General features: G+C 49.5%; 1 protein-coding gene across 1 annotated transcript in view; it reads left to right on the top strand.

The window, feature by feature from the left end:
- The window catches only part of XRCC6 (X-ray repair cross complementing 6), a 234,138-nt gene that overhangs the window by 23,876 nt on the left and 188,901 nt on the right, over positions 1-21,361 (top strand). The window contains exons 3-4 of the mRNA XM_082265111.1: positions 10,205-10,343; positions 18,668-18,922. Coding sequence (XP_082121237.1) covers positions 10,205-10,343; positions 18,668-18,922 — 394 coding nt within the window. The remainder of the gene's footprint in view (positions 1-10,204; positions 10,344-18,667; positions 18,923-21,361) is intronic.

Genomic DNA, 21,361 nt, shown 5'->3' with positions numbered 1-21,361 from the left:
TTCAGATTAGCCAGCATTATCTTCGGGACTTTAGGTGACAGCTGTATAAATCAAAAGCAGTTTCTGTGCATGTGAACTGCATTCTGATGGGCAAACTTCACAGTTAACATTGCCAGCTATCAGATCTGTCCGTTTTTTACAGATTATGCACAGGAATAACGATCAGATTTTACTACTGTGTGTGGGTACTTTGGCCACAGTAATAAAATTAGACTTTTATTCCTGTGCATAATCTGTAAAAAACGGACAGATCTGATAGCTGGCAATGTTAACTGTGAAGTTTGCCCATCAGAATGCAGTTCACATGCACAGAAACTGCTTTTGATTTATACAGCTGTATGTGCTGCTGGGGATGAACGGTTCTTTTAGTGTACTGAGTTCACAGAGACCGACTCATAGGTTTCGATTCATTTGACTCAGTAACCGCTGCACTGAGCTACTCAGGGAAATGATTCGACTCTTCTCACTGATCGGTTCATTACAAGCTGGTTTCTGGCCACAGTATTCAGTGTGCTGGCCTGGGAGACGCTGATTGGTTAGAGGGAGGAGCTGAGCTCCTCACTCTAGGATCATATTACCAGCAGCCCAGACCAGCTTTCCTTCACTGCATACTGAACTGTTTCCTACCGACTCGTTCAGTAAGAAGAACCGAGTCAACCGGTTCACTGAAAAGAATCGATTCAAAAGAACGATTCGTTCATGAACCGGACATCACTAGTGTGCTGGGTAGGAGAGGGATGGGGAAGCTGCATATAGAGGAATTCATCTTTCCCTATTCTTTCTGCAGCTGCTGAATAACCCTCCTGCAGGAAGAATAGGGGAAGATCAATTCCTCTATATGCAGCTGCCCCATCCCCCTCCTATACAACTTCTTTTGCTGGCTCACCAGTGCTCTTAACCCCCCCCCCTCCAGTGTTCTAATCCCCCCTCAGTGCTCTTATTCCCCCCCACTCGGTGCTCTTATCTCCCCCCCCCACCCTCAGTGCACTTATCCCCGACTCAGTGCTCTTATCCCCGACTCAGTGCTCTTATCCCCGACTCAGTGCTCTTAACCCCCCCTCAGTGCTCTTATCCCCCCCCCCCCACCCTCAGTGCTCTTATCCCCGACTCAGTGCTCTTATCCCCGACTCAGTGCTCTTATCCCCGACTCAGTGCTCTTAACCCCCCCACCCAGTGCACTGGACTGCCCCCTGTTCTTTAGCCCTCCCCCGGTGCTCTTCAGCTCCCCACTGTGCTTTTCATCTCCCTCCCCCCTATGCTCCCTGTCCCCCCCGTGCTCTCCACCCCCTGCGCCTTCCAACCCCCCTGCAATGCTTTCCAAACCCCCTCTTAATACTCTCCAGTCCCCCACCCCCACCCCACCGTGCCCTTCAGCTCCTCCAGTGCTCTCTTCTTCGCCTGTGCTCTCCGGCCCCCCTAGTGCTCTTCTATCTTCTATCATGTCCTCAGTCTCTGACCATCTCCTGTATCATCTCTGCAGTCTCTGACTGTCTCCTGAACCATGTCTGCAGTCTCTGACCATCTTCTGTAACATGTCCTCAGTCTCTGACCATCTCCTGTATCATGTCCTCAGTCTCTGACCATCTCTTGTATCATGTCCTCAGTCTCTGACCATCTCCTGTATCATGTCCTCAGTCTCTGACCATCTCCTGTATCATGTCCTTAGTCTCTGACCATCTTCTGTAACATGTCCTCAGTCTCTGACCATCTCCTGTATCATGTCCTCAGTCTCTGACCATCTCCTGTAACATGTCCTTAGTCTCTGACCATCTTCTGTAACATGTCCTCAGTCTCTGACCATCTCCTGTATCATGTCCTCAGTCTCTGACCATCTCCTGTAACATGTCCTTAGTCTCTGACCATCTCCTGTATCATGTCCTCAGTCTCTGACCATCTCCTGTATCATGTCCTCAGTCTCTGACCATCTTCTGTAACATGTCCTCAGTCTCTCACCATCTCCTGTATCATGTCCTCAGTCTCTGACCATCTCCTGTATCATGTCCTCAGTCTCTGACCATCTTCTGTAACATGTCCTCAGTCTCTCACCATCTCCTGTATCATGTCCTCAGTCTCTGACCATCTCCTGTATCATGTCCTCAGTCTCTGACCATCTTCTGTAACATGTCCTCAGTCTCTGACCATCTCCTGTAACATGTCCTCAGTCTCTGGCCATCTTCTGTTTAATGTCCTCAGTCTCTGACCATCTCCTGTATCATGTCCTCAGTCTCTGGCCATCTTCTGTTTAATGTCCTCAGTCTCTGACCGTCTCCTGAACCATGTCCTCAGTCTCTGACCATCTCTTGTATCATGTCTGCAGTCTTTGACCACCTCTTGTATCATGTCTGCAGTCTCTGACCATCTCCTGTACCATGACGTCTCTAAGACTTTGAAATGTGTTCACCACATATACCGGGATGCTTCGCTTTCCATTCACAGGCCTGTGGAAGAGGTGCTGCAAATCACAGCAGGACAATGCTTGCTGGATCTGTTGGGTTGGGCAGGTGAGTGTTCCCACGTATAACATGTAAGAGGAGGGAAAAAAAATGATGGGACAATAGTCAGACATGGGGTGGTATGGAGAGGAGTACAGGGGGTCAGACATGGGTTGGTATGGAGAGGAGTACAGGGGGTCAGACATGGGGTGGTATGGAGAGGAGTACAGGGGGTCAGTCATGGGGTGGTATGGAGAGGAGTACAGGGGGTCAGACATGGGGTGGTATGAAGAGGAGTACAGGGGGTCAGACATGGGGTGGTATGGAGAGGAGTACAGGGGGTCAGTCATGGGGTGGTATGGAGAGGAGAGGAGTACAGGGGGTCAGACATGGGGTGGTATGGAGAGGAGTACAGGGGGTCAGACATGGGGTGGTATGGAGAGGAGTACAGGGGGTCAGTCACGGGGTGGTATGGAGAGCAGAGAAGTACAGGGGGTCAGACATGGGGTGATATTGAGAGGAGAACAGGGGGGCAGATATAGGGTGGTATGGAGAGGAGCGGAGTACAGGGGGTCAGTCATGGGGTGGTATGGAGAGGAGAGAAGTACAGGGGTTCAGTCATGGGGTTGTATGAAGAGGAATACAGGGGGTCAGACATGGGGTGGTATGGAGAGGAGCTCTCCATACCACCCCATGATTGACCTCCTGTACTCCTCTCCTCTCCATACCACCCCATGTCTGACCCCCTGTACTCCTCTTCATACCACCCCATGTCTGACCCCCTGTACTCCTCTCCTCTCCATACCACCCCATGACTGACCCCCTGTACTCCTCTCCTCTCCATACCACCCCATGACTGACCCCCTGTACTCCTCTCATCTCCATACCACCCCATGACTGACCCCCTGTACTCCTCTCCTCTCCATACCACCCCATGTCTGACCCCATGTACTCCTCTCCATACCAACCCATGTCTGACCCCCTGTACTCCTCTCCATACCACCCCATGTCTGACCCCCTGTACTCCTCTCCTCTCCATACCACCCCATGACTGACCCCCTGTACTCCTCTCCATACCACCCCATGTCTGACCCCCTGTACTCCTCTTCATACCACCCCATGTCTGACCCCCTGTACTCCTCTCCTCTCCATACCACCCCATGTCTGACCCCCTGTACTCCTCTCCATACCAACCCATGTCTGACCCCCTGTACTCCTCTCCTCTCCATACCACCCCATGACTGACCTCCTGTACTCCTCTCCATACCACCCCATGTCTGACCCCCTGTACTCCTCTCCATACCACCCCATGTCTGACCCCCTGTACTCCTCTCCATACCACCCCATGTCTGACCCCCTGTACTCCTCTCCATACCACCCCATGTCTGACCCCCTGTACTCCTCTCCTCTTCATACCACCCCATGACTGACCTCCTGTACTCCTCTCCATACCACCACATGACTGACCCCCTTTACTTCTCTCTTCTCCATACCACCCAATTTCTCACCCCCTGTACTCCTCTCCATACCACCCCTTGACTGACCCTTGACTGAGGGGGCCATTGGGTGGAGCTTGGGCGGTACTTACTTTTAAATATGGGAGGAGCTTGGGCGGGCTTTTCTTTAAAATGTGGGAGGGGGTTATCAAATTTATCTTCGGGCTGAAGCCCCTGGTCTTTTTCCCACCTAGCAACACCCCTGGGTGTCAGTCTGGGACTGTGTAACCTGCATGCCTGTTCACACTGTTGGGCTCCCTGTCTGTTTTAATGCTGCTGTGGGCTGCAAGGAGGGGGGCTGTTTGTGCACTGTTCAGTGTTCAACCTGTGCTTTTCTGTGTGACATGCTGTATGTTTATGGGACATGAATTTGACATGTTGGTGCATACTTGCGGCGGCCGCTACGGCGGTCCGCCATTTTTACTATAGCTGCAGACGTGTGCTGGCCATCTCTGTGTGATAGGAGCGGCGTTTTTGGCGCCAAGCGCCGCCATTTTGGCGGCGATCGCTCGGGCCACATGTCAGCGCTGCATGCTCTGCCTTAGCTAGTCCCTCACCGGCGGCCATGTTTGTGGAGCCTTCCATAGGCTTTATAGGAGCGATCTGTGTCACAGCACTTCCTTTTCCTGAGCAACAGCGATCGGTGCAGCAGCCTGAGTGGTCTCTTCCAGGTTTATTCTCCTTATCCCTGAAATCCTTGCCTAGGTTTTTTGTGTTTATCCCTGTGGGGGTCGGTGTGTGCTTGTGTGCGGTGGGCTGCGCTCGCCGTGCTGTTAAAGGGGCAGTACTCCTTTTTTTTCTTACTACACACTTTTCGGGGGCATGGATTCTCAGGAAAGCAAATTTCCTCCCACCTTAGTGGGGGGCCAGGGGACTGCTGCTGATTCCCCCGCGGGGGGGTGATTTGGCTACTGTGGTGGCTAACCTTGCTGCTCAGGTGCAAATGCTTGTGGCTGCTCAATCAACAAAACGGCCCAGAGTTTCAATTTCCTCTGATTCAGAGGGTGATGGTGATGGGGCTGCTATGGCTGGGGTCTCCTTATCGGGGTCCCGTTCCTCCCTGGATCTTGTGGGGTCTGAGGTGGAGGCTGAGGTTGAAGGGGTTGATAATTCTTCCCCTGGCTCGTCTGAAGAGCTTGCACTCATGGATGATTTGGTTGCTTGTATCAAACAAACACTGCGTTTGCAGGATGAACCATGTCCTCCTGCTGTCCTGGCCTCTTATGGGACGCAGCGGAGACGCAAGACATTGCAGGTTTTTCCTTGCACTGAAGATTTTCAGCGCGCTGTTAGTGAACAATGGCGCAATATACGCAAGCCTTTTGCTGTGCCGAGTAGGTTCAAGCTGCGTTATCCTTTCACACCCGCTACTGATGAACGTTGGTGTGTACCACCTCCGGTGGATCACGCGGTGGTGGTTTTGAACAAGTCCACTGCGATTCCTGCTGAGGATACCCCGGTGTTCCGGGATGCCACGGACAGGAGACTGGAGTCTCTTGCCCGCCATACTTACTCGGTTACCGATTCCATGCTGAAAGCTATTTTTGCTTCACTTATGGCAGCTCAGGCTGTCGCGAATTGGACGCAGGTGCTTAGGCGCGTCCTGGTGGCTGACTCTGCCCCTCCGACGACGTTGGATATGGTGGATCAGATCCATCAGGGTGTCATGTATTTGTGTGATGCGGACTTGGATATAGTACCGTTGGCTGCACGTGTACACAGTGTGGCGGTGTTGTCACGCCGCCTGATTTGGCTGAAGTGTTGGTCTGTGGACCAATCTTCGCGCAAATCCTTAGCTAATCTACCCTATAATGGATCTCGCCTTTTTGGCGAATCCTTGGATGCACTAATAAAAGGGATCACGGGTTGTAAGAGCACGCTCTTGCCCCAATCCCACAAGGCTAAGGCTGCTACTGGTAAGAAGCATGCTTCTTTTCGGCCCTCTCAGGGGTCCTTTCGTGCCTTTCGGTCGCACTATAAGGGCAAGCCCTTCAAAGGTCAAGGCTCCCAAAAGAAGCCGTGGACAGGTAAGCAGAAGTCCGGCCAGTCCGGATCCGCTGCCCATAACAATGCGGCTTGAAGGGGCGCCCTCACCCAGTTCTGCGGTGGGGGGACGCTTGCTCGGTTTTCTTCAACCCTGGCTGGCCCGTGTTCGGGACAGGTGGGTTCAGGAAATCGTTTGGTCTGGCTACAAGATCGAGTTTCTCTCTCGGCCGGAGAGCAGATTTTTTCCCTCAAATCTTCAACTGTCTCCGGAGCGTTTGCGGGATCTGCACCTGGCGGTGCGGGACCTGCGGGCTCAGGGAGTGGTGGTTCCGGTGCCTCATTGGGACAGATTTCGGGGGTTCTATTCCAATCTGTTCACCGTGCCCAGGAAGGAGGGCAAGGTACGTCCAATTCTGGACTTAAAGGCTCTGAACCGCTTTGTGCGGGTTCGCAAGTTCCGCATGGAATCTCTGCGGTCGGTGGTGGCTGCCCTATTTCCGGGGGAATTCATGGCCTCCATCGACTTGAAGGATGCGTATCTTCACATCCCGATTTTCGAGGGTCACCAGAGGTACCTTCGATTCGCCATTGCGGAGGATCATTACCAATTCGTGGCATTACCTTTTGGTCTTGCTTCGGCTCCACGGGTGTTCCCCAAGGTGCTTGCACCGGTTCTGGCTTTGTTGAGAGCCCAGGGCCTCTCTGTCCTGGGGTATCTGGACGACATTCTAGTTCGGTCTGCGACCAGCCAGGGTCTGGTGAAGGACCTGTCCGTCACGATGCAGACTCTGCAGGAGTTTGGTTGGACGATCAATTTTCCAAAATCGACGCTGTGTCCGTCGGTTCGTCTTCCCTACCTGGGAATGATTCTGGACTCGGTCCAGGCGAAGGTCTTCCTACCGGACGGAAAACTCAGGACTCTTCAGGAAGATCAGTTCCCTCAGGGACGTTCCGTGCTCGTCCCTCCGGACGTGCATGCGATGTCTGTCTGGGATTGATGATCTCGGCTTTCGAGGCGATTCCCTTCGCCCAGTTTCACACGCGGGGTCTCCAAGCGGAGATCCTGTCCAGGTGGGACGGGCGACCACAATCTCTGGACCTCCAGATTTCGTTGGGCCAACGCACCAGAAGGAATCTTCTGTGGTGGCTCCAGTCCCCGGCGGTGTCGGGGGGCAAGTCTTTTCGTCCTCTTTCATGGACGGTGGTCACCACGGATGCCAGCCTGTCGGGCTGGGGTGGTGTTCTGGGCGTTCTGTCCACCCAGGGAACTTGGTCGGAGGAGGAATCCTCCCTTCCGATCAACATTCTGGAATTGCGAGCGATAAATCTCTGCCTTCGACGTTGGACGGACAGGCTGCAGGGCCGTCCGGTTCGGGTGCAGACGGACAATGCCACAGCGGTGGCCTACATCAACCACCAAGGGGGCACCAGGAGTGCCCGAGCGGCTCGGGAAGTGGCCGACATTCTGTCTTGGGCCGAGACACACGTCCCGGCGATATCGGCGGTTCATATTCCGGGGTGGAGAACTGGCAGGCGGATTATCTGAGTCGCCAGACCCTGGACCAGGGGGAATGGTCCCTCCACCCGGATGTCTTCCAGATGTTGTGCGCGAAGTGGGGTCTTCCGAAGGTAGACCTGTTCGCATCTCGTCTGAACAACAAGGTGAAAAGGTTCGTGGCAAGGACGCGCGATCCTCGGGCAGACGCGTCAGACGCGTTGGTAGCTCCGTGGCATCAGTACCGACTGATGTATGCGTTTCCACCGATTCAACTGCTGTCCAGGTTCCTTCGCAGGTTGACCTCGGAACCGCACACGGTGATTCTTGTGGCACCGGGCTGGCCTCGCCGGTCCTGGTACGCAGACCTCGTGAATCTGGCGGTCGACGCCCCGTGGCGTCTGCCTCTTCGGGAAGATCTTCTGTCTCAAGGACCGATATTCCATCCTACGATCAAGGGTCAGGTTTCTGCGCTGGCCGTTCTTTTTCAACGTCCTGTGGCATCTAACCCCTTGGTTGGCACGTTTGTTCAAGGGGTGCGACACTTAGTCCCTCCTAGGAGGGAACCTCTGCCTCCTTGGGACTTGAATCTTGTTCTGTCCGTGTTACAACATGCTCCTTTCGAACAGATCAGGAAGATCTCGTTGTCTATGTTGTCCAAGAAGGTCGCCTTTTTGGTGGCGATCACTTCGGCTCGAAGAGTGTCGGAGCTGGCAGCTCTGTCCTGCAGGTCTCCGTATTTGGTCATTCACTTGGATAAGGTGGTCTTGCGACCTAACCCTTCTTCTTTTCTTCCGAAGAGGATCTCGGAATTTCACCTCAATGAGGACATTGTCTTGCCTTCGCTCTGCGCGAAGCCAAAACATCCGAAGGAAGTGGATTTGCATTCCTTGGATGTTGTTCGGGCGCTTAGGGTTTACCTAAAAGCGACTGAATCTTTTCGCAAGACGGATTCTTTGTTTGTCCTTCCTGAGGGACCTCGGAAGGGCATGGCGGCGTCGGCTTCTACCATCGCCAAATGGATCAGACAGACCATTGAACAGGCCTATGCTTTGAAGGGGAAAGTTCCCCCTGTGCCTGTGAAGGCGCACTCTACCAGATCTCTGAGTACGTCTTGGGCCTGTCGTCATGGGGCTTCTGTGGCCCAGGTGTGTAAGACGGCGACTTGGTCGACCGTTCACACTTTCACGAAATTCTACAAGGTGGATGTTCAGGCATCGGCAGGTGCTTCCTTTGGCCGCAAGGTTCTTAGTGCGGCTGTTCCTTAGGGTCCCTTGTTTTGGACCCTTGGCTGTTTGGGATTTATTTTTATCCCTAGGTTATTTGTTTTTTCCAGGGTTGTTGCTCCTGTTGAGCAAGTTTTTTCATGTTGCCCAGCTGGTTTCCTTCCTTTGGTAAGGTTCCTTTCTCTGATGTGGAGACTGCGTTGCCTTAGGCGCGGCTGTGTTTCCCACCCCTCATGTTTGCACTGCTTTGGGACGTCCCCATTGTGACGAATATGAAGAGGAGGCGACTGTCGGAGGACGTAAGAGAAAACGGAATTTTTGTAAAATCTTACCTGTAAAATTCCTTTCTCTGAGTCCTCCGACAGTCGCTGCCCCCGCCCCTCTTTTGGGGTTTTGGTTATATACTCTACTGCTATTCCACTGAAACTGAGGTATGGATACAGGAAGTAGGAGAGTATTGACTGAGGGGACCACCCCCTGGGGGTGGGATATGTTAAAAGCTTTAATATTGACATATTCTGTTGCCTAGCTACTCCTACGGAGCAAAGGTCAATTACCCCATTGTGATGAATATGAAGAGGCGGCGACTGTCCGAGGACTCAGAGAAAGGAATTTTACAGGTAAGATTTTACAAAAATTCAGTTTTTTACATGAAGGAGCGAAGTGCCAAAATAGGCTTGGGAAGGAGGTGGTAAAACAATAAAATGAATTTCTGTAAGTTTCTGAGATACTGAAAAAAATCGAATTTTTCATCCTAAAACAGTTTTCCTTGACTGGAGAAACTGCGTGTTTTGGGATCACAGTGGCCAAGCATTTGTTCACATGCTCTGCACTAAAGGGCAAGCTAAACTCCGATTCCGATTTAAAAGAGAAGTGCAGCTTTACAAAAAAAACAAACATTTATACTCTCCTAGATGCAGCAGCCAGGCCCAACTGGTTCTTTACTGAGAACTGAGCGATCAAAGACTGCTGGTTGCTTTCTTAGGTCTGCTCTGAGCAGTCCTAAGTGACTATCAGTCACCAGCTTCGTGCTCTGCCCCTCCAACGCTCAGTGAGGCGCTGGAATGTGAAGGAGGTAGGAGCAGCCAGCTCAGGCTCTCAGCGTGCCATTAAATGGCTGAGCCAGCTGCTAGTCGGGCATCTTGGCAAATCCCGACATTATTGTCGGGATCCCTGCAGAGCCTAGCCCTGCTCTGTGATGTCAGCTAACAGTGGGCTTTAGCCCGATGCCAGCTGAATCTGGGTCACAGGGGTCCAGAACGAAGTGCACTCTTGTGACCCACAGGAGATGTATGGGCAAGCAAGCTTTGGCCATACTTCTCTTAAGAATTTGTTCATGTGATTGACTGCTGTGGGATCCTGTAGCTGACGTTTTTACAGCGAAGGGAAGTATTTTAGAACTTTTGTTGGCTAATGACTTTTGGGAGAATTGCTTGGCAGAGTAACGGGTGACCAATATAAAGATATAGGTTTCTTTTTACAAAATTACTTGCCATGTACTAGCATTGTATCAATACTACACTTCATAGTTTTGTGACCAATTATTTATTTATTTATTTTTCTTTTAAGTGTATTCGCAGTGTTTACACCAGCAAGATCATCAGCAGTGACCGTGATCTTTTATCCTTGGTGTTTTTTGGTACCAGGGAAAGCAAAAATTCCGACCCTTTTAAGCATATATATGTTCTACATGATCTGGATACACCAGGTAAGAACTGACTGTGCGGCTCAGCTTAGGACACTAAGTGTAAATGCACAAATCTTGTTAGTTCCAAATACCAAGAATTTGTTAGATGGATATTTAGTGTATTTATTATGTACCCACTGAAAAAAAAATATATGGAGTGATGAATGACTTTTATAAAGTCATATTAATGAAACTTAAAAACTGTGATTTTACCTGCAAATTATCAGCCTTGGACGCAGACTATGTTCAAGGCCAACCTTTCGCATCTAATTACTCCATGAGCGATTACACGTGAGCGGCTGAGATTAGCTGCGGGAGCTATTGCTTTCATTAGGGTTTCTGCCTGCAGCTAATCGCTGGAAATCCAGCTGGGTCTCCAGCATTTGATTGCAGGGGCATAAAAGTAGACACAATATAGTGGTTATGCAGTCATGCAGTTTTGTTTTGCCCATTTTAAGCATCTTGCAATGTACTTTTAGGGCAGCTATGAATAATAACGGTAAAATGTGCAAGTGATCGAAAATGCTTGCTCCTCCTTCCTAGTAAAGGATATAATCAGAAGGGCTGCTGTACATATAGTTATAGTTAGTCTGGCTGAAAAAGACACAAGCCCATCTAGTTCAACCAATAGAAGAAAAAAAATAAAATTTTATATATATATATATATATATATATATATATATATATATATATATATATATATATATATATATATATATATATATATATAAAGCCCCTGCTTTTTCCTCTGACTATGGAACCCTTGGCTATAGCCATTAGAGCAGCAAGGGATATAAAAGGTTTCAGAAGAGGAATGGATGAGGAAAAGATCTGATTATATGCGGATGACATTTCTTTTGATCCTAGGCAATGCAGACCACTTGCTAACCAGTGATGGACATCATAAAGAGATTTGGAATCTTCTCTGGCTTGTCTATTAACTGGGAGAAATCTATATTGCTCCCGAGGGGATGGATTGGACCAGGAACTGCCTGTGTGTTCTAGGCATATTCAGATAGTGGAAAGTTTTAAATATATGGGAATAAACGTAATGGTAAATCCCAAACTGTACATACAAAAACTAGAGCCTTTAATAAAGGCATTTAAAGATAAATACAGGACATGGAACTGCCTTCCCCTGCCAGTAGTGGGTCATTGTATGTACTCAAAATTTTTGTTTTGTTTTTTTTGTTTTTTTTTAGTCTTTTTGCATGGAAATTTTGAATATTGACAAATAAGGGCCCAAGGGCTTTTTTTTTTTTTTTTTTTTAATCAATGGCTAGGTTCACCAAACGTGTAAAAATGGGAGTTAGTTTAATAAAAATATGTTGCGGTAGATGTAATATCGACTAGTGTGTACATATTGAAAATGCACCATGGTTTCGTTTTAAAGTGATTGTTAAGTCTTGTTGTTTTTAAAGAAAAGAAAAAAAAATGTCACACTTACCTGCTCTGTAAAGTGGTTTTGCATAGAACCCCTCTGGATCCTTATCTTGGGTGCCTCTTTGGCTCTTCTGGCCCCTCCCTCCTGTTGAGTGCCCCCACAGCAAGCAGCTGCAATGAGGGCACCCGAGCCGAGCCACAGCTCCCTGTGTCTATTCAGACACACAGCTGCGATTCGGCCCTGCCCCGGCCCCCTCTCTCTCCTGACAGGCTAACCTGATTTTGACCGCAGCAAGAGCCAATGGCGCCACTGTTGTATTTTAGCCAATCAGGAGGGAGAGTTCCGGACAGCTGAGGCAGTCGTGCGCACCGCTGGATAAAGATGGGACTCAGGTAAGTATTAGGGGGGCTGCTGCACACAGGAGGTTTTTTATCTTAATGCATTTACAACCACTTTAACTTTATGTTTTGACCTAGGTAGTAGGGATAATCTGTATATTTACCTTTTCTCTTACGTCCTCTGACAGTCGCCGCCCACTCATACAGTCTTCACTTATAGGTATTGACCTCTTATCCACAGGAGCAAGCTAGGCATAAGACTTGTTAAAACGCAAAACAAATTGCATAGACACACCTGTATGGGGCTCTCCCTCTGGTCCAATACCCCCCTGCTATCAGCATTCCTAACTGTTTGTCTTTTGCCTAGTTAGGAGTAAGATAGGCTTCCCTTGGCTGGGGCTACACTCTCAGCCTTTTCTTAATTTTTATTTCTGCGAAGTGTTTTTTTCTTTACACTGATAGCTTTTCATTTGATCCTGCGCTTAGTCAGACTTCGGAAGACTACAGCGTTTGCGGAGCTTGGAATTGGACTGGTTGTACTAGAGCCTTACGGAAGGAATCCCAGCCCGACATCGAGCGTTTAGCGGTCTATGCGTATGCCCTGGCCTCGCAAACGGCCTGTCCCTGTCATCAGGGACGAAGCCCGCGAAGTGGCCACTTCGCTAGGATGTCTCAACTGTGGTACGCCGCGCGTTGCTAGAGTCCTGTTTGGCTGACGGCACCCCCTCCGCCAGGGGTGGGAGGCTTCCCATCGCAGAGAGGCACCCACGCCTTCGCTGGATCGGCAAGTACCATGCTACCACCTCTATCTGTGTCCGGGGGTGTATGTGGGGCCTCTGTCTAGGAGATGGCAGTCTGCTTGGAGTCTGTGTTATCCCCCTCATATCTGTGTGTCTAGGTCCCGCGTGTGGGGGTCCCTGAACCCCTCGGTAATGTTTGGTGTACCTTTGGGGGTGCAGGCATGCTTGTGGGGGCCGCTGGGGTACAAAATCGCGGGGCCGCCATTTTGGGTGTGGGCAGGCTGTTCTGGCTTCACTATGGGCATTCAGCAGCCATTTTCCCTGTAGTGTGCTCGCGCACTTCGGGTGCCATCTTTAATGTGGCAATGTATTTATACATGTGCTCGCTGGCCATTTTCCCGGAGACTCCCCATTACTTTACATTGGCAACCATTTTTCCTTGGCTCAAGTCCTATTTTGGCCTCTAGCGGTTTGACATCATTTCCTTTCTTCAGACAGTCGGATCGAGCTTCAAGCATGGTAAGTGTACAGCTACACTTCTAGGGGGCTTTTTCTGCGTCTCCAACGGATTTGCGCTGGACTTTGGCCCCTAAGGTGGATCACACGGTGTCCAGGTTTAACAAAGCCACTCTAATGCCCGCGGAGGATTCTTTGGTGTTTAGGAACCCTACGGATAGGCGGGTGGAATCTCTTACTCGTCACTCCTATATGGTGGTGGGTTCTTTGATGAAACCTATTTTTGCCTCTGTGATGGTCTCTCAGGCTGTGGTAGAGTGGGCCAAGGTGCTCAGATGCACCCTTGTGGCTTATTCCGCCCCTCCTGCTACTTTGGAGATGGTGGACCAAATTTTTCAGGCTGTTCTATACCTGTGTGACGCGGCCTTGGATAAGGCCCCTTTAGTCTCACGACTATCTGCTGTTGCAGTGATAATCCTTCGTATGGTATGACTGAAGAGCTGGTCGGCTGACCAGACTTCCAGGAAGACGGTGCCTGACATCCCTTATGCAGGGAATCGCCTTTATGGGGACTCCCTAGACGAGTTGGTTTAGGGGGTCACTGGGGGCAAAAGTACTCTGCTGCCTCAAGCACCCAAGGGTAAGTTTTTTCTGCGGTAAGCGGGGCCCTTCCTTTAAACCTAATCAGGGGTCCTTTCGTGCCTTCAAGGCACAGGACAAGGGCAAATCCTTCAAAGGCGCTGGTGGCCAGAAGAAGCCTTGGGCGGGCAAGTCAAAAGCCGCCCACGCTGGCACGGCGGCCCAGTCCGCCTCGACCCGAAGGGGTGCCCTCACCCGTTTCAGGGGTGGGGGACGTCTGCGCGGTTTTCCAGAACCTTGGATGTCCCGGATTCAGGACAGGTGGGTTCAGGAACTCATTAGATCAGGGTACAAGATCAAATTCTTATCGCCTTCAGCGGACAGGTTCTTTCCCTCAAATCTTCATTTGACCCCAGATTGTTTACAAGATCTTCAACGGGCGGTTCAGGATGTCACCGCCCAGGGGGTGATCGTCCTGGTGTCTCATCGGGACAGATTTCCTCTAATCTGTTCACGGTGCCCAGAAAGGAGGGCAAGGTGCGTCCGATTCTGGACTTGAAATCTCTGAACCGCTTTGTGCGGGTTCAAAGATTCCATATGGAATCCCTTTGTTCAGTAATAGCCTCTCTGAGCCCAGGAGATTTCCTGGATGCGTATCTACACTTCCCCATATTCGAGGGTCATCCGAGGTACCTCCGGTTCGCAATCGTGGAGGAGCACTATCCGTTTGTGGCGTTGCCCTTCGGTTCGGCTCCAAGGGTGTTTACCAAAGTGTTGGCTCCTGTCCTGGCCCTGTTGCGGGCGCAGGGGATTGCGATCCTGGGTTATCTGGACGATCTCCTGTTAAGATCGAGTTCCAGTCCTATTCTGTTGCTCAATCTGTCAACCACGGTTCAGACGCTCCAGGAGTTCGGGTGGACCATCAACTTTCAGAAGTCGACTTTGTCCCCTTCTGTTCGTCTCCCTTACTTGGGGATGGTCCTGGACTCCGCTCATGGAAAAGTTTTTCTGCCGGAGGACAAACTCCGGACTCTACAGAACGAGGTCAGGTCCCTCAGGGACAACGAATCCTCATCACTCCGGACCTGCATGCGGTCCCTGGGATTGATGGTGTCTGCCTTAGAGGCGATACCGTTTGCACAGTTCCACACACGGTTTCTCCAAGCGGAGATCCTGGCCAGGTGGGACAGGTATCCTCATTCCTTGGAACGGAGGATATCTTTGAGTCACCAAGTCAGAGAGGATCTTCTGTGGTGGCTCCAGTCTCCGGTTCTGACGGAGGGCAAATCCTTTAGGCCGTTGTTGTGGACAGTGATCACCACTGACGCCAGCCTGTCGGGCTGGGGTGGCGTTCTTGGTCGGAGGAGGAGTCCTCCCTGCCGATAAATATCTTGGAACTGCGAGCGATCAGACTATGCTTGCTCCGTTGGTCGGATCATCTTCGGGCCGCCCTGTGCGTGTGCAGACGGACAACGCAACTGTGGTGGCTTACATCAATCACCAAGGGGGCACCAGGAGTGCCCCGGCGGCCCAGGAAGTGACCAAAATTCTGTCTTGGGCCGAGAAGCAGGTCCCGGCGATTTCGGCAATTCACATTCCGGGTGTGGAGAACTGGCAGGCCGATTATCTGAGCCGCCAGACCCTGGATCAGGGGGAATGGTCCTTACACCCGGAGGCGTTTCAGATGTGTGCGCGTTTGGGGATCCCCGGATGTGGATCTGTTAGCGTCTCGTCTAGACAACAAGGTGGGAAGGTTCGTAGCAAGAGCGCGCGATCCTCTGGCAGACGCCTCGGATGCGCTGGTGGTGCCTTGGAATCGGTATCGACTGATTTATGCCTCCCCCCCCCCCCCCCCCCGATTCAGTTGTTGTCTAGGTTCCTTCGAAGGTTGGTCTCTGAACCGAAGTTGGTGATTCTGGTGGCGCCGGACTGGCCGCGCCGGTCTTGGTACGCGGACGTCATGCAACTGGTCGTCGAGCCTCCCTGTCGGCTCCCATTACGAGATGATCTGTTGTCTCAGGGGCCGATCTTCCATCCTGCTTTACAGTCGCTGGCTTTAACGGCGCGGCTGTTGAAAGCCAGGTCCTGAGAGATCGGGGTCTCTCGTCGGCGGTCATTCCTACCGTACTCAAGGCTAGGAAGGCCTCGTCCAGTAAGATTTATTACTGTACTTGGAAGGCTTATATTGCCTGGTGTGAATCACGGGGTTTCCATCCTCGCTCCTTTTCGGTGGCGAGGGTGTTAGCCTTCCTGCAATCTGGAGTGGACCAGCGTCTTGCGCTGACCACTATTAACCACTTGCCGACCGCCGCACGACTATCTACGTGGGCGGTCAGCCCCTCACAGGCAAAGTGACGTAGGTCTACGTCGCTCGCCTGTGAGGGTTTAGGGAGCGAGCGCGCGCCGCCGGAGGCGCGCTCCCGCTCCCGCGTGGTCACGGACCCCCCCGCGCGCGTGACCGGCGGACCCGATCGCCGCCGGCCACTCTGCGATCGGCGGGGGAGAGGGAGATAGTCAGGCAGCTTGTGTAAACAAGCTGCCTGTCATTCTCCTCTCTGTATGAGAGCTGATCACATGGATCTACTATGTAGATCCATTGATCACTCTGCATACAGTTGAAGCCACAGCCAATCACAGTTAGAATCACGCCCCTAGGGACACACACAGCCCCTCCCTCTCAAATAAAGTTAACCCCTTCACTACCAGTGCATTTTTACAGTAACAGTGCATATGTATAGCACTGATTACTGTAGAAATGTCACTGGTAACCCCAAAAGTGTCAAAAATGTCAGTCAAGGGTCCGATCTGTCCGCCGCAATGTCGCAGTACCGCAAAAAAAATCGCAGATCGCCGCCATTACGCGTTAAAAAAAAAAACAACAAAAATTACAAAAATCTTTCCCTTTGTTAGTAAACGCAATAACTTTTGCGCAAACCAATCAAAATACGCTTTTTGCGATTTTTTTTACCAAACATAGGTAGCATAAAACAAATTGGCCGAAAATATTAAAAAATTTTGATTTTTACATTTTTTTTTGGGGGAATTTCATATAAAAAAAAGGGAAAAATATTGCTATTTTTGCAAAATTTACGCTCTTTTTTTGTTTATAGCGCGTGATCAAAAAATCGCACAGGTGATCAAATACCACCAAAAGAAAGCTCTGTTTGTGGGAAAAAAAGGACGCCAAATTCGTTTCGGTACAGCGTCGCACGACCGCGCAATTGTCCGTTAAAGTCACGCAGTGCCGAATCGCAAAATGCCCTCTGGTCGTTTAGCAGCCAAATCCTCCGGGGCTTAAGTGGTTAAGGGTCAGTTGTCTGCGCTGGCAATCCTTTTCCAGCGCCATTTGGCGTCAAACTCTTTGATTCGCACCTTTTTATTCAAGGGGTGCGTCATTTGGCTCCACCTCGGAGAGCGCCTTTGCCTCCTTTGGGACCTGAATTTAGTCCTGTCCGTTTTGCAACGTTCTCCATTTGAGAACATCAGGGAGATTCCTTTGCCTGTGCTGTCACGGAAGGTTGCCTTTCTGGTGGCGATCACATCTGCTGGCAGAGTGTCGGAGTTGGCGCCCTGTCCTGCCGCTCCCCTTACCTGGTTGTTCATAGGTGGTCTTGCGACCTCGCCAATCTTTCCTTCCTAAGGTGGTATCTGATTTTCATCCTAACGAGGACATTGTCTTGCCTTCGCTGTGTGCGAATCCTAAACATCTTAAGGAGTTTGCCTTGCATTGCTTGGATGTGGTCCGGGCGATCAGGGTGTACCTGTCGTCTACCGAATCCTTCAGGAAGTCGGGTTCTATTTTTGTTCTTCCCGAGGGCCCTCGGAAGGGTATGGCTGCGTCTGCGGCAACCATTTCGAAATGAATCAGACAGACGATAAAGAATGGGTGCCGCCCTTCCCTGTCAAGGCGCACTCTACCAGAGCGGTGAGTGCATAATGGAGCCTTCCGACATCAAGCATCGGTGGCCCAGGTGTGCAAGGCAGCGACTGCTCGTCCGTGCACACCTTTTCAAAATTTAACAAACTTGATGTTTTGGCATCGGCAGATGCCTCCTTTGGCCGCAAAGTTCTGTGTGCGGCAGTACCTTGAAGGGGACATGGCGTTAGTCTGTCCCCGTCTGTTGGGGGTTGTTTTCCCCTTTGTTGATTTGCTTTCCTAATTTTGTTTGCTCCTGTTGAGCTTTTCTGTTACCCAGCGTTTTTACCTTTCTGGTTCAGATAAGGTTCCTTTCTCTGACCTGGGTGCTGCGTTGCCTTTGACCGGTGCGCTTCCCACCCCTCATGTCTACACTGCTTTGGGACATCCCATAAGTGAAGACTGTATGAGTGGGCGGCGACTGTCAGAGGACGTAAGAGAAAACCTGAATTTTTGTAAGAACTTACCGTAAAATTCCTTTCTCTGAGTCCTCTGACAGTCGCCCCTCTTTTGTGGGGTTCTTGGACTATTTACTGCTTGCTACCAAACTGAGTTGGGAATGCTGATAGCAGGGGAGTATTGGACCAGAGGGACAGCCCCCTACAGGTGTGTCTATACAAATTGTTTTGTTTTAACAAGTCTTATGCCTAGCTTGCTCCTGTGCATAAGAGGTCAATACCTATAAGTGAAGACTGTATGACTGGACGGCGACTGTCAGAGGACTCAGAGAAAGGAATTTTACGGTAAGTTCTTACAAAAATTCTGTTATTCTGTCAACACAAGTTTTTTTCATTTGTTTTGATGAATCTGTGAAGTTTTGCTCTATAACTGGCGTATGCATATATCTTCCTAATGTTAGCAGAAATGTGTAGTTTTCCAGGACAATGGTATCTTTATTGCCTCACTGACCATTGTATTTGCCCCATGAATAGGAGCGAAGCGAGTTTTGGATCTAGATAAGTACAGAGAAGAAAAAGGAAGATCTTTTTTCTCTGACACCATAGGTCACTCAATGGATTATTCCCTGGGAGAAGCTCTCTGGCAATGCTCAAACCTCTTTAGCAATGTTAAATTGAAACTGAGTCACAAGCGCATTATGCTGTTCACCAATGAAGACAATCCACATTCCACTGATTCTGCCAAAACCACCCAAGCGAGAGCCAAGGCAAGAGATCTACGTGAAACCGGTAAGGAAAAAGATGTTGGTACTTTTGTAGTGTTGTGAAATTCAAGGGGTCTCAGAATTTTGCTATACATGACATCTTCCTCTTCTGGCCCAAGAAGAGAAATTACGTAGTGTATAATTTTGAGTTTTATCTTGTAGAATGCATTGTACCTGCCTGAAAACATTCTTGCTGTAGATTGGAGTACTTTGCATGAACTGCATCTTCATACCTGCAGTAGCTTTTCCTGACCCCCTTGCCCAAATTCCAGGCCATTTTCATCAGGCAAAGCTTTGGCACTTCTAGTTAGGGCTGTTTCACACACAGCCCCTTTACTCCGTTCAGCAGGAGATCCATGAACAGATCCCCTGTTGAATATGAGCCAAACGGGATGGATATCTGTTTTTTTTTTTTTTTTTTTTTTTTTTTTTTTTTTATATCCATCATTCAGTTTGCGTCCACATTTACACAGTGGACACGGGCGGACGCATGATGGCTCTATAGATGGCCAGATAAAAGGATAGTGAGGTGTGTTTTTGAGGTTGCCACCATCCCTTCTTATTATAGACAAAGAGTTTCCCCATATTGGGACTTTGAAGGAAATATATTACAACTGTGTTTTATAAAGCATAAAACATCTATTTTTATTATACAACCAATAAAATCTTAAATCTACAGAGATGGCTGTATCGTTTATAGATGCATCACATTTCTACACATAAGTGAGCCTATATCCTACATCTCCCATTAATAAACTATGAACTAAAAACATATCTGATGATGATGTTGAACGGGATCACCTAACGCATTTTTGAAATTAGTTCAGGGGTGTAAGATATGGACAATTGTAAATCTACAATAAAATGCATACCGGTACAAACATATAAACACATCTGTAAAGAAAAGAATATATGTTATAAGTCACTATTGTACACGTAGACCTATCAACTCATGGTGCTGGTAAAGCAAAAGTGATCTACAATCATATCCAAAAATTAAAGGAGGGTTGCTGTTGCTTGCACAGGCAGGATGCAGTCACATCGTGAACAGAATGAAGCCTGGTACGAGTGTACTGGTGCCACCTATCCATTGGATGAGATGAGATGGGAAACCATTATAGTCAAACAGAAATAACCTCTGCTAGAGGGGAGGGGGGAGGTGATAACTTACCAGGCTTCTATATATTATGCCATCCAAATGTGGTCTATGAGGAGCAAATGTTAAAAGTGGTGTCGCGCTAGTCCATAAAAAATATATAAATGAAATGAAGATGAGGAGATAAGTCCCAAAGGTGCTGGCGAGGTTCACTTCTACTGTATGCTGAAATAAGTGAGGTATAGATAGACCACCACCAAGCAGAGTGACCAGGTACTCTTACCAGCTCCAAAGACCAATGCGGGTCAAGCCAAGCCCAAACAAGGATGCTGACATAAGCCGGGAAGACCACCTCAAAAGAGCCTCGTTCACCTACTCAGAAATCCGGGTTCCCCCGATTCCTCCTTTTGATGCTCGGGATATACAAAAAGACAAAGCCCCTCCTAGCGTAACAAGCTTCAGAACATTTATTTAAAGTAATAAAATGCCGCTTACATGGTCCAAAGATGAATCAAGGCACATCAGTAGCGTAGCGTGGGTTTCAAACCAACAAAATGGCCGCCGCTTCCCTCGTCTCCCCATGCGCTTCAGATTGGCTGGATCTGAGGCGCGTGGGCAGACGAGGGAAGCGGCGGCCATTTTGTTGGTTTGAAACCCACGCTACGCTACTGATGTGCCTTGATTCATCTTTGGACCATGTAAGCGGCATTTTATTACTTTAAATAAATGTTCTGAAGCTTGTTACGCTATGAGGGGCTTTGTCTTTTTGTATATCCCGAGCATCAAAAGGAGGAATCGGGGGAACCCGGATTTCTGAGTAAGTGAAGGAGGCTCTTTTGAGGTGGTCTTCTTTGGAGCTGGTAAGAGTACCTGGTCACTCTGCTTGGTGGTGGTCTATCTATACCTCACTTATTTCAGCATACAGTAGAAGTGAACCTCGCCAGCACCTTTGGGACTTATCTCCTCATCTTCATTTCATTTATATATTTTTTATGGACTAGCGCGACACCACTTTTAACATTACTATTTTGGATACATGTTTCTATCTTTTTGTGTCAGCAGCTTATCCGCTATTGTACATATTGAGTCATTGGGACCATTAAAAAATCCTTCCATTAGACCGGGGGGAGGGCTGTCCGTAGGGGGGTGCAAGTTTGTCCCACTCAAAACCACTCAGCATCACCGATGAAATATATATTTTTGTTTCTTAGATACTCTCAAAGCTAGCTCTCCCAGCCATACAGTGCATCTGAAAAGTATCACAGCGATTCACTTTTTTCCACATTTTGTTATGTTACAGCCTTATTCCAAAATGGATTAAATTCATTATTTTCCTCCAAAATTCGAAAAGCAATACCCCATAATGAC

This window comes from Pelophylax lessonae (genome assembly GCF_965119305.1).
Source record: "Pelophylax lessonae genome assembly, chromosome: 8".
NCBI lineage: Eukaryota > Metazoa > Chordata > Amphibia > Anura > Ranidae > Pelophylax > Pelophylax lessonae.
The sequence above is the reverse complement of the archived record's forward strand: the minus strand, read 5'-3'. Positions and strand labels throughout refer to the sequence as shown.